General features: G+C 42.0%; 1 protein-coding gene across 1 annotated transcript; it reads left to right on the top strand.

Moving 5' to 3' along the window:
• Nucleotides 1-3,775: 3,775 nt before the first annotated feature.
• Nucleotides 3,776-5,377, top strand: LOC134570762 (transcription factor SOX-30-like). Its single transcript, XM_063428729.1, has one exon. The coding sequence runs from the start codon at nt 3,776-3,778 to the stop codon at nt 5,375-5,377; it is 1,602 nt and encodes a 533-aa protein (XP_063284799.1).
• The last annotated feature ends 11,671 nt before the right edge of the window (nt 5,378-17,048 follow it).

The raw sequence follows: 17,048 nt of genomic DNA, 5'->3' as shown, positions 1-17,048 counted from the left end.
AAGGGTACTTTAGCTTTTCTGCCTGTTCTACCAGCGTATTGTAAACCACACCTACAAGTAAGTAGGTACACTACGTGGGTAGAAAAGCAGATAAAGCGGCCTTTTATTTTGAATTCTTCTTGGGTGACGTGACTCTGAAAAGAGGGAGTGTGTCTGTGTAAAAACGTACAGGCCTTGCAGTGACCACAAGGATAAAAACCTTTCTTTTTCTGGGAAATAATAAAATAATATTTGTTCATTCTTAGAAAATCCTTTTTCCAAAAACGTTTGTTCATAAAAAAAAGTCTTTGTCAGTACAATTACGTCTTAGGCGGATAAATTGGCTCCTTGGTACACGGGGTAGCCATCTAGGGTAATGACCACTGGTCACATCTATAAAACTGTTTGTGTCGGTGGGCTTTAAGTATGTCTTGGTTTTTATGTTAGATAATTCAGTATAAATAGTTAGATCTAAAAAGTTGATAGTGCTTTCATTAATTTTGGGAGTGAACACCAAAGAAAATTCATTTTCATTAATGTAGTCTATAAAAGAGTTAAAAATATCTTCTGTTCCCTTCCAAATCACTAAAATATAATCAATGTAGCGACGCCAGAGCACCAAATTTGCCCCATAAGAATTGTTGTTCCAAATAAATATATTATCTAGCTATCCAAATAGATATTGACATTGCTTGGGGTGAACGTGGTGCCCATGGTGGTGCCCTTAATCTGTAAAAAAAAAAAATCCCCATTAACAATAAAAAAAATTGTGATTGAGCATAAAAGAAATGGATTCCAATAAAAAATTGCTAAAGTCTACTTCTAAGCTGACATCTTGCTAAATTGTTTGACTGCTAATATGCCTAGTAGGTGATCTATTACTGTGTATAGTGAGCTCACATCAAAGGTGGCCCACATATAACCTACCTTCTGTTCTATAGATTCCAGTTCTTGTAAAATATGTTTCATATCTTTAAGATACGATTTAGCGGATTTAGCATATTTCTGTAAAAAATTATCTATAAACTCAGAAAGTTTGGATGTTAAAGATTCAATATCACTTATAACGGGGCGTCCTGGTGGATTCTTTTTGGACTTGGGAATCTTTGGAAGGAAATAAAATGTTACAATCCAAGGGAATTCCTGGAATAAAAAAGAGAAAACTTGACTACTAATGATATCCTTTTGTTTGTTTTGCCTCTGTCAAAAGAAGTTGTAGATTAAGGCTTAGCATCTGTTTGTAGAAGTGTGTCCATGATTAACCAATACCGGACATCAGGAAACATGATGGGCTTGCTAAACGGTCATTGAAGGAGTTAGCATAACAGTGGCTTTTGAGGGGATTCTTTACCAGCCCCAGGTAGTTGCAGTTGTTTGTGTTGCCACTGTGCGCGGAGAACTCTTCTGCTGCACGCACCTCCAATCTTCCTCCTGAGGCTGGAAAGATAATGTTGCAGCATGCACTTCCGTTTTGCCCATAAACATGTGAAAATATCCTCCAACCTTGCTAGGAAACTTTCCATGAGGCGATACTGCGGTAGTGAAGGGCCTTGCATGCGTGAAAGTGAAAAGCCGCCATCTTGACAAGTACTGCGTCATGTTGAAGCAAGCAGAGATGGTCAGCCAAATGTAGGAAAGATATGCTGATCCGGTGGGGACCGTGATAACCTCTGCCAGTCTGGGGGGTGGGGGGAGGACAGCTAGAGAACGGGAGAGTGGTGCTTTATGGCTTAAGCCTGATGCCGATTGATTTGTTGGCGTGCCCCCTACTATGGAGCACCTTAGATTTAGGTTTCCAGCTCGGCAATCCAAGACACTACGTGGTTTGCAGGAGCTTGTGTGGGACATGTCTTGTCTGCTTGCAGGTCATTCTCCATCCCTGGATATAAAAACTTCTAATGTAAGTTAACATCTGATTAAAAATGAAATAATTTTATCATGCAGAAATGGCAGAGAATTGAACAGTAACACTGCAGGTGCATGAGCTATACACAAAAACTGCTTCATTAAGCTAAAGTTACGTCAGCCATGTTAATTCCTATACGTCATCCATGTTCAATCCTCTATGCCATCCATGTTCAATCCTCTATGCCAGCCATGTTCGATCCTATACATCAGCCTTGTTCGATCCTATATGTTAGCCATGTTTGATCCTACATGCTAGCCATGTTCATTCCTACATGCCTGCCATGTTTGATACTATATGTCAGCCATGTTCATTCCTCTATACCATGCATTGTACAGAGTAGGACCTGTCTTACATAGATTGTTATAAACCATGCATTGTCTCATATAGATTGTTTTAAACCATGCATTGTACAGGGCAGGACCTGTCTCATATAGATTGTTTTAAACCATGCATTGTACAGGGCAGGACCTGTCTCACATAGATTGTTTTAAACAATGCATTGTACATGGTAGGACCTGTCTTACATAGATTGTTGTAAACCATACATTGTACAGGGCAGGGCCTGTCTCACATAGAATGTTATGAACTATGGTTATAAACCATGCATTGTGCAGGGCAGGGCCTGTCTCACATAGAATGTTATGAACTATGCATTGTACAGGGCAGGACCTGTCTCACATAGATTGGTGTAGTAAACCATGCATTGTACAGGGCAGGGCCTGTCTCACATAGAATGTTATGAACTATGCATTGTACAGGGCAGGACCTGTCTCACATAGATTGGTGTAGTAAACCATGCATTGTACAGGGCAGGGCCTGTCTCACATAGAATGTTCTGAACTATGGATTGTACAGTGCAGGGCCTGTCTCACATAGATTGGTGTATTCCATGCATTGTACAGGGCAGGACCTGTCTCAGATAGATTGGTATAACCCATGCATTGTGCAGGGTTGGATCTATCTCGCATAGGTTGGCATCCCTTTATATAACACTTAAATGGTGGAGCTTCCCCTCACTATAGGACTTGCCCGCCAAGTGGACCCCCTGAATAGAAGCGGAGCGAATCTCTGATGTGATGAGGGAAAAAAGAAATTAAGCTTTTTGTTATTTGTGTTTGACTGAAATTTTTTTTCCCAAAAGCCGCACAAAAATGATGGAGAGATTTATGAGTCTTCAATTCAAAGCCTTCCCCACAAAGGGCAGTCCATTAAGCAACTGTCTTCATAAAAGGTATTGAGACGTGATTTATGTAACTTTGGACTACAAGAGGGGAGCCCAGTGCTTTGTCTGGCCGTCCGTTGGTGGCCTTTCTGGCACTGAAACTGTTAAAGAGCCACTGAGCGGTAGAATAATTTATTGAATATTCACACGTAACTCCACACATGCAGCTTATTGACTGAAATAAACTATTTATATTGTAATACTCCTGTATAATATGTTACACAAACGTTTTGATTAATTTGGGGAAAACTAATGCTCAGTAGTTATAAGGAAATTGTTATCAATTAAAGTAAGAAATTATATGAGATGGAATATGGTCTTTTTAAATTAAAAATTTACTCTCAGTCATCATTTTTCCGCGGTCTCAGGAAATGTCAATATGAGGCAAGAAAGTCGATCAGTCAATGACAGGCTCTTGTTCTTATCAATGGAGAGGACCGAGCTAAAGGGTCTATTCACTACAGGTTGAGTTTTGTGACGGTTAAAGGACAACTGTCATTACATTTAGTCAGTTATCCCTGTATTTCTTCATAAGCAACACAGAATGCATGCAGCACAAGAGGATCATAGAATTCTGTGATCGGACCGTATATCATAATGGTGATGACGTAACAGTGAATGAGGAGAACTTAGAACACTCGGCACCTGGAAACTTGTAAGACTCAATGGATTTCCAGACAGGCAAGAACCTGGCAATGCAACAGATGGACTATCAACAAATCCACACCAGTAGTTTTGTCTTACCAGCTAAAGAAGATATCAAAACAGAAAAAACTGAAGATGAAGAAGCAGTCAATGGTAAAATATCAGGCAATAATTCTTGTCAAGATCACTCACAGACAGAAACGCTTTTATCTCAGAATCAGGAGGTGCTTAATACAGGTTTTAATGATGTAGAGATGCCTAAACCTCTAAATAGCCTACTACCAGGGACAACTATACAGTTACAGCCTCGCTCACCATCCTCAGACATCACAAGCCTTACCAGCCCTGTACAAGCAAAAAATCCTGTAAATACACAGTATTTGGAGCCCTCTGGGAAGTCAGATAAGAACAGTATTGCTCTTACTATGCTCCCCTCAGAAGCAGGAATTCCTGATACACCATTTGGTAAAAACAAGAACGGGCAGATTAAGCGTCCTATGAATGCGTTTATGGTCTGGGCCAGAATTCACCGTTCAGTCCTAGCTAAAACCATTCCTTCTACCAGTAATTCAGAGATCAGTGTACTGTTAGGTGCAGAGTGGAAGAAGTTAAGCTTTGAGCAAAAGAAACCATATTTTGATGAAGCGGAAAGAATCAGACAGAGGCACCAACATGAATTTCCAGACTGGGTATATCAGCCATGCATTAAGAAGAAAAAATGTAGTCCACCTAGTGTCACTAATGACTTCTCCAGCCATTTTACTACATGCACAGTGATGTCTTCCAACCTTTCAGATATATATACGTTAAGTTCCTCTGCCTTCACCCACTCCATCCCTCCTTTGGTTCACAGTATAGAACTACTGCCAAAAGCTGACATTCCTACACAGCTAACACAACCAGCCAGCACAATGCCAACACAGTCGACATCCAGCATATCCCAGCCAGAAAAAACAGAGACTGTGTCCTTGCACCATCCAGCAGAAGTCATCTCTAATGATCAATCTTCTTTATTTCTGGAGAGAAATGTCCACTCATTGGGTAATGAGAGTGAGGTATCTTCCAAATATTATATGCCTGATCTGCATCTTGAAAATGAGTTTGTCAGTATGTCTTTGTGTAGCAATACTGGTCTCATTGCTCCAATGGTTGGCCTTCCACGTGTTTATCACATGGGACTTCCTTGTCACGTGGAAGATCCCATGCACTTATCTTTCCACCATGCTCACTTTCTGCCCATACCTTGTGATAAGCCACCCAGCACCTGCCCATCCAGCTCACCTCCCTCTAGTTCCGGGGATGGTTTTCCCATTTTACCAGATGATGTGCATTATGAGGATAGTTATCAGGAACTGAAAGACCTCCTCTCTGGTGTTGATGACTACTTTTTATCCATCGACCGCGATGACGATAACCAAGACAACGACTTGAATGACTCCAAGAACAGTGAATGGAACTCTTTCTTTAGTGAAACTGATGTGTTTCTTCCTGTAGTTCAAAAATTGGATCCATCTGCTACCTCGGAGGTCTCTCACTTCGATCAATTTAATGCAGATAATATTGATGATGAGGAAATACTGGACATTATGAGTAATATATCACTTTCAGAGTTACACTCTTAAGTGCTAAATAAAATCATCTAGAAATATTTGCTCCATGGCGATTGCTATAGTGTATGGTATTTTCTGTAAAAAAAAAGTGCTAAAATAAGGTCCTTTATAAATACTGGCTTTTGAAAAATGATTCAGCAAAAAGAAATAAATAAAATGTGCAACTTTTGTGCATAGAGTAAGTATTTAAATGTTGTAATGTTATGTTTACCGTTTCCCTATATTAAACAATAAGTATAGGTGTGAAAAATAACATTAAATGTAAAAAAACCACACCTCTTTAGCCTGCAACTGAGCACCTCCATCTTAGCTCCCTGTCAGTCATTGTTATAAGCTCCGCCCTTTACACCTGGCAGTCAGTATAGAGAGAGCCACCTCCATCTTAGCTCCCTGTCAATCATTGTTATAAGCTCCGCCCTTTACACCTGGCATTCAGTATAGAGAGAGCCACCTCCATCTTAGCTCCCTGTCAATCATTGTTATAAGCTCCGCCCTTTACACCTGGCATTCAGTATAGAGAGAGCACCTCCATCTTAGCTCCCTGTCAATCATTGTTATAACTCTGCCCTTTACACCTGGCAGTCAGTATAGAGAGACCCACCTCCATCTTAGCTCCCTGTCAATCATTGTTATAAGCTCCGCCCTTTACACCTGGCAGTCAGTATAGAGAGACCCACCTCCATCTTAGCTCCCTGTCAGTCATTGTTATAAGCCCCGCCCTTTACACCTGGCAGTCATTATAGAGAGAGCACCTCCATCTTAGCTCCCTGTCAATCATTGTTATAAGCTCCGCCCTTTACACCTGGCATTCAGTATAGAGAGAGCACCTCCATCTTAGCTCCCTGTCAATCATTGTTATAACTCTGCCCTTTACACCTGGCAGTCAGTATAGAGAGACCCACCTCCATCTTAGCTCCCTGTCAATCATTGTTATAAGCTCCGCCCTTTACACCTGGCAGTCAGTATAGAGAGAGACATCTCCATCTTAGCTCCCTGTCAGTCATTGTTATAAGCTTCGCCCTTTACACCTGGCAGTCAGTATAGAGAGAGACACCTCCATCTTAGCTCCCTGTCAATCATTGTTATAAGCTCCGCCTTTTACACCTGGCAGTCAGTATAGAGAGAGCCACCTCCATCTTAGCTCCCTGTCAATCATTGTTATAAGCTCCGCCCTTTACACCTGGCAGTCAGTATAGAGAGAGCCACCTCCATCTTAGCTCCCTGTCAATCATTGTTATAAGCTCAGCCCTTTACACCTGGCAGTCATTATAGAGAGAGCCCCTCCATCTTAGCTCCCTGCCAATCATTGTTATAAGCTTCACCCTTTACACCTGGCAGTCAGTATAGAGAGAGCCACCTCCATCTTAGCTCCCTGTCAATCATTGTTATAAGCTCCGCCCTTTACACCTGGCAGTCAGTATAGAGAGAGCCACCTCGATCTTAGCTCCCTGTCAATCATTGTTATAAGCTCCACCCTTTACACCTGGCAGTCAGTATAGAGAGAGCCACCTCCATCTTAGCTCCCTGTCAGTCATTGTTATAAGCTCCGCCCTTTACACCTGGCAGTCAGTATAGAGAGAGCCACCTCCATCTTAGCTCCCTGTCAGTCATTGTTATAAGCTCCGCCCTTTACACCTGGCAGTCAGTATAGAGAGAGCCACCTCCATCTTAGCTCCCTGTCAGTCATTGTTATAAGCTTCACCCTTTATACCTGGCAGTCAGCATAGAGAGAGCCACCTCCATCTTAGCTCCCTGTCAGTCATTGTTATAAGCTCTGCCCTTTACACTTGGCAGTCAGTATAGAGAGAGCCACCTCCATCTTAGCTCCCTGTCAATCATTGTTATAAGCTCTGCCCTTTACACCTGGCAGTCAGTATAGAGAGAGCCACCTCCATCTTAGCTCCCTGTCAATCATTGTTATAAGCTCCGCCCTTTACACCTGGCAGTCAGTATAGAGAGAGCCACCTCCATCTTAGCTCCCTGTCAGTCATTGTTATAAGCTCCGCCCTTTACACCTGGCAGTCAGTATAGAGAGAGCCACCTCCATCTAAGCTCCCTGTCTGTCATTGTTATAAGCTCCGCCCTTTACACCTGGCAGTCAGTATAGAGAGAGCCACCTCCACCTTAGCTCCCTCTCAGTCATTGTTATAAGCTCCGCCCTTTACACCTGGCAGTCAGTATAGAGAGAGCCACCTCCATCTTAGCTCCCTGTCAGTCATTGTTTTAAGCTCCACCCTTTAATGCACAATTTCTTATGCATAAAGCTGTTATTCCATCTTTATACATTTTTCTATTATACACCAAAGTAATGCGTGTTTCTGCCATTTTTGTTTTACAGCTTAAAGGAACACTATAGTCACCAAAACAACTTTAGCTTAATTAAGCAGTGGTGTGTATAGATTATGCCCCTGCAGTCTCACTGCTCATTTATCTGCCATTAGGAGTTAAATCACTTTGTTTATTCAGTCCTAGTCACATGTCCCTGCATGTAACTTACACATCCTTCCTAAACACTTCCTGTAAAGAGTCATATAAAGTTTATACTTCCTTTATTGCATAGAATAGAATGCCTTATCTCCTGCTCTGTTAATAGCTTGATAGAGCCTGCATGAGCCTCCTGTATGTAATTAAAGTTTAATTTGCACAGCAGGAGATAAAAACTTTAAAGTATGTTCCATCTTATTGAAAATGTCAGTCACGGCCAGGGAAGGTGTGGGTACGGCTGCAAAAACAGGAACAAAGTGATTTAATTTCTAAATGGCAGAGAATTGAGAAATTAGACTGCAGAGGCGTGATCTATACACAAAACCTGCTTTATTAAACTACGGTTGTTTAGGTGACTTTAGTGTCCCTTTAAATTAATTCAACATCAGGAATAAATATCAACATACAATTAGCCAAAATGAAACCGCAAACTCTCAGCTGCTTGATAACAGTGTATGATCAAGCGACTTCTTCAACCAACCGTTTACCACAGTAAGGGAATAGAGTAGCTCCCCAATATATTAAGAGTTGTGAGAAAACATTGTATGGTTTCTAGAAGGTTTATCAGGTTATAATGCATCACTAAATAATTAGTATGACATGTCACATTATGTAAAGCAGTAACCGCTCTGTGTCAGTTCACCAATGGAAATCTACTCCACTGTGTCGTTTCTGACACTTTTTATTCCTCTTTATGAGGGTTTGCTCTTTTTTTTTTCCTGATGATTTTACCATTGATCCCATTCACAAAATATAACAATTGAGTAATATTATTAGCAATTAAAGACACATTCACAATTTAAAGGATTATTCCTTAAACAGAAAGAAAGACCATAAAAGCTTCTAACTCGCAGAAAATGCCCACCCTAACTGTTGCAAAAATAAATTATGCAAAAGACGCAATAAAGAGTATCTTGGTGCAAATAATAATAAAGTCAAAAGTTTGCCTACCCTGGCAGAAATTGTGAAATTGTAACTTTGATTTTGAGAATATGACTAATAATGCAAAAAAAATAATAAATTCATTGAAGGATAGTGATTATTATTACTATTATTATTATTATTATTACAATATTAATATAGCGTAGCACTTTATAGTGGGTGGACTAACAAACATGTAGTTGTAACCAGACAAGTTTGACGCACAGAAACAGAGGGGATATGGGCCCTGCTCAATGAGCTTACATGCTAGAGGGGGTAAAGTGACACAAAAGGGAAGTATTAGGGTAGAATAGTATTCAGTGAAAACTTAGTGTGGGGATTTCTGGAGCCATTAACAGTTTAATTGATATACTTTTGTGAAAAGTGAGTTTTTAATGATTTTTCTAATGGAAAAGGGAAAGGCGATCCACGGGAACGGCGCAGCCCTAGAGCAGTTTTGGAAACGAGCATCAGATGTGGGAGTACGAACAGAGGATAGATGCAGGTCTTTGGCCGAGCTTAGGGGCCTAGATGGGACAAACTTGTGTATAAGGTGTCAGGGCTTACCTGAGTTGGGAGTCCTTCAGGCAGAGATATATGCTCACCCTTGCAAGTAAACACAGGCCGAGATGGTCAGGTAAGAATTCACCTGGCCTGTGAGTCGGAGCACGTTGGCTGTGCAGGAAAATTCTCCAAGTCGCAGTACAGGAAGGGATAAAGCAGGAGAATCGTCGTGGGTAAGCCAGAGGTCAGAGGGTGCCAGAAATCAGGATTAACAAAAAGAAAGCCGAGGTCAGAGGATGCCAGAAGTCAGGATATACCGAGTAACAAGCCAAGGTCAGGAATCAACAGGAGCACACTGGAACACAAACAGCAATAAGGAACCAGAGTCAAGGAACTGACACTGCCTTCTGGGAGAGGCAGTGTTATATACCTGGCTAAGAGACATCAACTTCAGGTGTAACATGAGTGGCACTAAATGTCCAGCCCCCACTGCTAGATACTAGACAGGGCTAGATACAGGCAATAGTAAAGCTGAGAGGTGGCTCAGAGGTAACATAACAGCACCAGAACCGCCAGGTTCCCAGGTTTAAATCCTGACATAATGTAGCGATTTGAAAGCAAGTACCAGACTTTTATATTGAGCCCAATGCCAATGCAGGGACTGACAGAGGGGTGAGGTGTGGGAGATGCGGGCAGACAGGAAGATGAGCCTTGTCGCCGCATTCATTATAGACTGCAATGGAGCGAGTTGGGAGCATGTAAGACCACTGAGAAGCGGATCACAGTAGTCAAGGTGAGAGAGGACAGTGGCATGGACCAGCACCTTAGCCGCATCTGGCGATAAGTAGGGGCAGATGCGTGCAATATTTTTGAGATTAAAGCGGCAGGATTTGGTGATTGAGTGGACATGAGGGGTGAAGGAGAGGTCGGAGTCAAAGAGAACACCTAGGCAGCGAGCCTCGTGGTGGAGCTGATGGTAGCACCTTTAACGTGGAGGGAGACAGAAATTGGAGCAGCAACACTTGAGGGAGGATAGACCAGAAGTTCTGTTTTGGACAAGTTGAGCTTAAGGAGGTGATCAGCCATCCAGTTAGAAATAGCACAGAGGCAGTCAGAGACACTAGTCAAGAGGGGCGGGGAGAAATCAGGGGAGGACAGATAGATTTGCTTGTCATCTGCATAGAAGTGATATTGGAAGCCAAATGAGCTGATGAGTTTACCAAGGGAGGCAGTATAGATTGAGAACAGTAGGGGACCAAGGACTGAACCTTGGGGGACACCAACAGAGAGAGATTGTGAGGAAGAGGCAGAGCCAGAGAAAGAAACATTAAAAGAGCGCTGGGTGAGGTAGGAGGAGCACCAGGAAACAGTGATTTCTCTTAGACTTAGATTACGGAGGATGAGAAGAAGGTGTTGATGATCAAAAGCAGTGGAAAGGTCAAGGAGAATTAGAATAGAGTAGTGACCATGAGATTTTGCATCGAGTAGATCGTTAGATACTTTAGTCAGAGCCAGAGTGCTGAGCGCGGAAACCAGACTGAATTGGGTCGAGCAGAGAATTGGACTAGAGGAGGTCTGTCAATCTCACACACACAAGTCTTTCAAGGATCTTGGACGCAAAAGGCAGTAGGAAGATAGGGCGGTAGTTGGACGGGGAGTTAGGATCAAGGTTGAGCTTTTTTAGAATCGGGGTTACAGTTGCATGTTTAAAGGGCAATGGAAATATGCCAGAGGAGAGGGAGAGAGTGAGAATTTTAGTGAGAGGCAAAGCAAGAGAAGGAGACAGAGTACGAATGAGATGCGAGGGAATAGAATCAAGGGAGTCGGTTGTGGGGCGGGAGGAACGAAGCAGATCAGAAACCTCTTCTGCCATAGGTGGTGCGAATGAGCATAGATCAGCAGAGGGAGTGAGGTTAGGGGAAGTATTGTAAGGGGAAGAAGAAAGATGAGAAATCTCTTCCCTGATTGTAGAGATCTTGTCAGGGAAGTGAGTTGCAAAGTTTGTGGTGGTTAAGTCTGTAGGAGGAGGAGGAGCAACATGGCGAAGAAGAAAGTTAAATGTGTGAAATAGTCGTTTGGGTTCGCGGGAGAGTGTGGTTATGAGGGTATTGAAGTAATTTAGTTTTGCAGAGGAAAGTGCCAAGCTGTATGAGCACAGCATAAATTTATAATGGAGAAAGTCAGATGTGGAGTGAGACTTTCTCCAGCAGTGTTCAGGAGTTTAGGAGCGTTTTTGGAGGTATCAAGTCAGCATGGTGTTCCAAGATTGTAGTTGGGCGTGCTTGCTGCGTTTAAATGTAGAAGGTACCATGATGTCTAGTTGAGAGGAGACGGTGGAATTGTAGAAGGAGATTGCAGAGCTAGGGCAGGTGAGGTTTGAGATAGGTAAAAGGAGAGTTTGGAGGTTAGTGGAGAAGTTCTGTAGGTCAAGACAGTGGAGTTTTCTGTGATATTGATGTCTGTGCTGATGTCAAAAGTCAGCTATGGTGGTCAGATAGAGGAAAAGGAATATTGGAGATATTAGAGGCGGTACAGAGGTTGGTGAAGGTGAGATGAAGAGTGTTTCCCGCTGTATGGGTTGCTGAATTAGACCATTGCATGGGGCCAAAGGAGGAGGTTACAGAGAGCAGACGAGAGGCATCAGTGCAGTTAGGGTTGTTGATTGGGATATTGAAATCCCCAAGTATAAGGGAAGGAGTTGTAGAGGAGAGGAAGTAAGATAGCAAGGAAGAAATGTGCTCAATAAATAGCCTAGGATGACCAAGGTGGCGGTAGATGATAGCAATTCTTAAAGGAGTGAGTTTAAATAGGCTGACCGCGTGAACTTCAAAGGAAGTAAAGGATAGGACAGGGGCAGGGGAGATTGGTTGAAAGGTACATGAGGGGAGAGAAGGTTCCCTACACCACCTCCTTTACAGTTGTTTTATAATCACATATTTGTTTGGCACCTTTTAAAATCGTCATGATAACAGAAATAACCCAAATGGCCCTGATCAAACGTTTACATGCCCTTGAATGTTTGGCCTTGTTACAGACACACAAGGTGATACACACAGGTAAAAATGGCAATTACAGGTTATTGCAATTAGTATCTGTGTATAAATAGTCAATTAATGTTTTTGCTCCCACGTGGATGCACTGGGCAGGCTAGATACGGAGCCGAGGGGAGCAAAAAAGAACTGTCAAAAGACTTGTGTAACAAGGTAACTTGTTATAAAGATTGAAAAAGGATATTAAAAGATATCCAAAGATATCCAAAGCCTTGATAATGTCAGTCAGTACTGTTCAATCACTTATTAAAAAGTGGAAAATTCAAGGATCTCTTGATACCAAGGTCAGGTAGACCAAGAAAGATTTCAGCCACAACTGCCAGAAGAATTGTTCGGGATACAAAGAAAAACTCACAGGTAACCTCATGAGAAATACAGTCTGCTCTGGAAAAAGACGGTGTGGTTGATTCAAGGAGCACAATACGACAATACTTGAACAATAATGAGCTGCATGGTCGAGTTGCCAGAAAGAAGCCTTTACTGCACCAATGCCACAAAAAAGCCCGGTTACAATATGCCCGACACCTTGACACGCCTCACAGCTTCTGGCAAATTGTAATTTGGAGTGACGAGACCAAAATAGAGGTTTATGGTCACAACCATTAGCGCTATGTTTAGAAAGTAGTCAACCAGGCCTTTGGTCAAAATAATACCATCCCCACTGTCAATGCATGGTGGTAGCTCACTGAAGTTTTGGGAATGTGTGAGCTCTAAAGGCACGGGGAATCTTGTGAAAATTGATGGGAAGATAAATGCAGCATGTTATCAGAAAATTATTTTGCACAAAGTCTGCTCATGGGACGCTCTAGGACTTTCCAGCATGACAATGACCCTAATCACAAGGCCAAGTTGACCCTCCAGTGGTTACAACAGAAAAAGGCTAAGGTTCTGGAGTGGCCATCACAGTCTCTTCACCTTAATATCATCGAACCACTCTGGGGAGATCTCAAATGTTCAGTTCATGCAAAACGACCAAAGACTTTGCATGACCTGGAGGCATTTTGCCATGACGAATGGGCAGTTATACCATCTGCAAGAGTTAGGGGTCTCGTAGACAATTATTACAAAAGACTACACACTGTCATTGATGATAAAGTGGTCAATACACAGTATTAAGTACTAAAGGTATGCATACTTTTGAACAGGGGTCATTTTATTTTTTTCTTTGTTACCATGTTTTGTTTCATGATTGTGCCATTCTGTTATAACCTACCATTGAATATGAATCCTATAAGAAATAAAAGAAATGTGTTTTGCCTGCTCACCCATATTTTCTTTAAAAATGGTTCATATAGAACCAATTCTCCAAGGGAATGCAAACTTTTGAGCACAACTGTATAACGTACATAACCCCCAATGTTTCTGTTTTTCCTCTTCATGTGCGATGTGTGACATAATTTGCTGTAAATTGAATGTCAATGTTAAAGAAAATGGAGCTTCGCTTGATAAATGGCTAACACATATTTAGGTGACCTGCAATTTGTTTTCAATGGTGTAATGTCCAGAAAAGTGATGGTTAGCTATGAACTGGTCATGGTTTAACTATACCTGGAAAATTCTTATTGCTTCTGAGAATAATCATACAGTCCATATAATGCCTCGCACTGTAAGAATAAGATTTTATTAAAGTTAATTTTGCTGATTTCTCAGAAAACCTGGCCCATTACTTCCTTAGGGAAATACATTTTGTCTGTTGTGTTTGTAACTTGTAACAAGCTATGTGAAGCTGTTTTGAAAAAAGGCGTCTTGGATTTCTGTTTGAATGTGTCACGGGTGGCAGTGCGGAGACCGGGACCCCTGTATGTCTGATGATGTTAGAAGTTGCAGTGTGGAAATGAACAGTCAGTGCTTCCTGTATTATACAGACCTGTATTATACAGAGAGCACTGACTCTCTCCAGATATTATACACACAAACCTGTATTATACAGAGAGCAGCACTATACAGGGGGCACTGACTGTCCCAGGATATTACACACACAGACCTGTACTTTACAGAGAGCAGCACTATACAGGGAGCACTGACTGTATAATACAGGTCTATGTGTGTATGATATCCTGGGACAGAGAGCAGCACTGTACAGGAAGCACTGACTGTCCCAGGATATTATACACAGACCTGTATTATCGCTAAATGTAAGCTTATATTTATTGTTATCTCCAACAAATGCAATACATACATACTTACAATACATACACACAGACTGCTGAATACACGCACACACAGACTGCTAAATACACGCGCACACAGACTGCTAAATACAACCACACACACAGACTACTAAATACACGCACACACAGACTACTAAATACACGCACACACAGACAGACTGCCGAGTACACAGAGACAGACTGCTGAATGCACACAGGCTGCTGAATACTCACACACACAAATACAGAGTGCATACACACAGTACACTGAACACATACACACACACACACAGACTGCTGAATACATACACATGCTGCTGAACACATACACACAGACTGTTGAATACACACACTGCTGAATACACACACACACACACACACACACAGACTGCTGAATACAAACAGGCTACTTTATATATATATAATATATATATATATATAAACAAATTCGAAATCTGGCACTCTACCTTAAAAGTTTAATTCCTCGAAAAATGCCTCGGTGCTGCAGAGCGTAGATATGCAAGGAAATGATGAGACAGAGCACTCCAAAGGTCTTGGTGAAAAAAGGTTATTTATCCGTGTACAAGAGAATCGACGTTTCGACCCGCAGGTCTTTATCAAGATGACATAAAACTTAAAACAGTGTCTTTATATAACAAAGGTAATTAAGAGGTGATTACTTACCCTAACGTGACCGTGCTGCCCCAGAGTCATGTGTAACCGCTGTGTGATGATTACGGTGTAGTGTGCAACGTGCGTAGCTAGATGATGACGTCAAAAGTGCGCGACCCATAGAGGTCGTGAGTGAGCGTCAAGTTACCATAGAAACCTCCAGTAAGTGCGCGTGCGTGGAAATAAGTGAAACTTAAAAGATTTAAAACCAATTGGAAGACAATCTGAAGTCTAGATAGAGTGATGTGCAAGCTATGCCCCTAGATAAACCTAATAAACTGTGCATACCGACAGTCTGAGAGACCGAAATGTAGAAAGGAAGATGGGTTAATGAATGAATATGTGTGATATATCGTGATGAGAAGATGTGTGAGAGTGACAAGACTGTAATGGAGGAAATGAGACTAGGAATATAGTCTCACAGCGAAAAAGGGAAAGTGGGGGATGAAAAAAAGGGTGTGAGGTGAAAGTGAGTGGTAACCCCAAAAGGATATATGTAGTGATCTTCCGGATGGGCCCATCACTCTTGCCACTGTAGATGTAAAAAACCTCTACACTATAATACCTCACCAAGAGGGGATTGAGGCCATGAGACAGATTTTGATCCACTCAGATCAATATTACGGACCACCCATCGAATACCTCTTGGAATGCTTGGAATTCACTTTGACCAACAATTATTTTCGATTTGAGAAGAACTTCTATGTTCAACAAACGGGGACTGCAATGGGATCGGCCATAGCTCCTAACTATGCCAATAGTTACATGTATGCTTATGAGCAACAACCACATTCTATCAAAACATCAGACCAACATCATATCTTATTTTAGATATGTGGATGATATCCTCATGCTGTGGTCGGGCTCTTCTTTATCTTTTGACACCATGATCCAAGACTTGAACGACATTAATTCTCCTGTACGCCTGAGTCACTGTTGTGATGCCAACAGGATCCAATTTCTCGATGTAGAGATATATCGGACACAGAATTCCATAGGCTATACTCTATACAAAAAAACATCCGATCGTAATACTGTGTTGCATGCTACCAGCTTTCATCCAGGTGCGCTTAAGAGATCTCTCCCGATCTCACAGTTTCTTAGAGTACTGAGGAACAATTCAGACCCAGATAACATTAAAGACCAAATTGGTTTAATGCAACAATCCTTTCTGCATAGAGGTTATTCGCAACACATACTCAATCGATCACTACATAGAGCCACTGAGATTCATCATCAATCTCAGTCTAAAACCACTACGACCTCCCAAGATCCTGCAATCATCACACTACCATTTCTGTATCATACAGCAAGTGACCAGATCGCTAAGGTCATTCGGAAAAGATGGGACCTTTTGGCCGCAGACCCTACATTGCACCCCACATTCTCTCATTCTCCTCGTATCGCTTTTAGACGCAACCGCAACCTAAGGGACATTTTGGTAAAAAGTGATTATATCAACCAATATGAGACAAAAAAAGGACATATGAAAATGGGTTGCTTCAAATGTACCAACTGTGTCACTTGTGGACACATGCTCACAGGCCCATCTTTTGCTCACCCACACTCAGGAAAATGATACCTCATCAGACACCACATCACTTGCCTTACGGATCATGTGGTGTATCTTATATCATGCCCCTGTGGACTCTATTATGTGGGGAAAACGGACCTCACATTGCGAGACAGAATGCGGGGTCACCGTTCAGGTATTATGACCGCCTTCAGAGACGGCAAGACGGAGAAACCAGTGGCCAAAAATTTTTTAGAAGCAAATCATCGACTTCCGACCCTCAAATTCATAGCCATCGACCACATTCCCCCGCTTCCCAGAGGGGGTGACCGCTCCAAAAGTCTGCTTCAACGTGAGGTATATTGGATAAAGACATTAGACACAGTACA

Source organism: Pelobates fuscus, chromosome 8 (genome assembly GCF_036172605.1).
Source record: "Pelobates fuscus isolate aPelFus1 chromosome 8, aPelFus1.pri, whole genome shotgun sequence".
NCBI classification, from domain to species: domain Eukaryota; kingdom Metazoa; phylum Chordata; class Amphibia; order Anura; family Pelobatidae; genus Pelobates; species Pelobates fuscus.
Note: the sequence above shows the minus strand (reverse complement) of the source record. Positions and strands in the feature narration are given on the sequence as shown.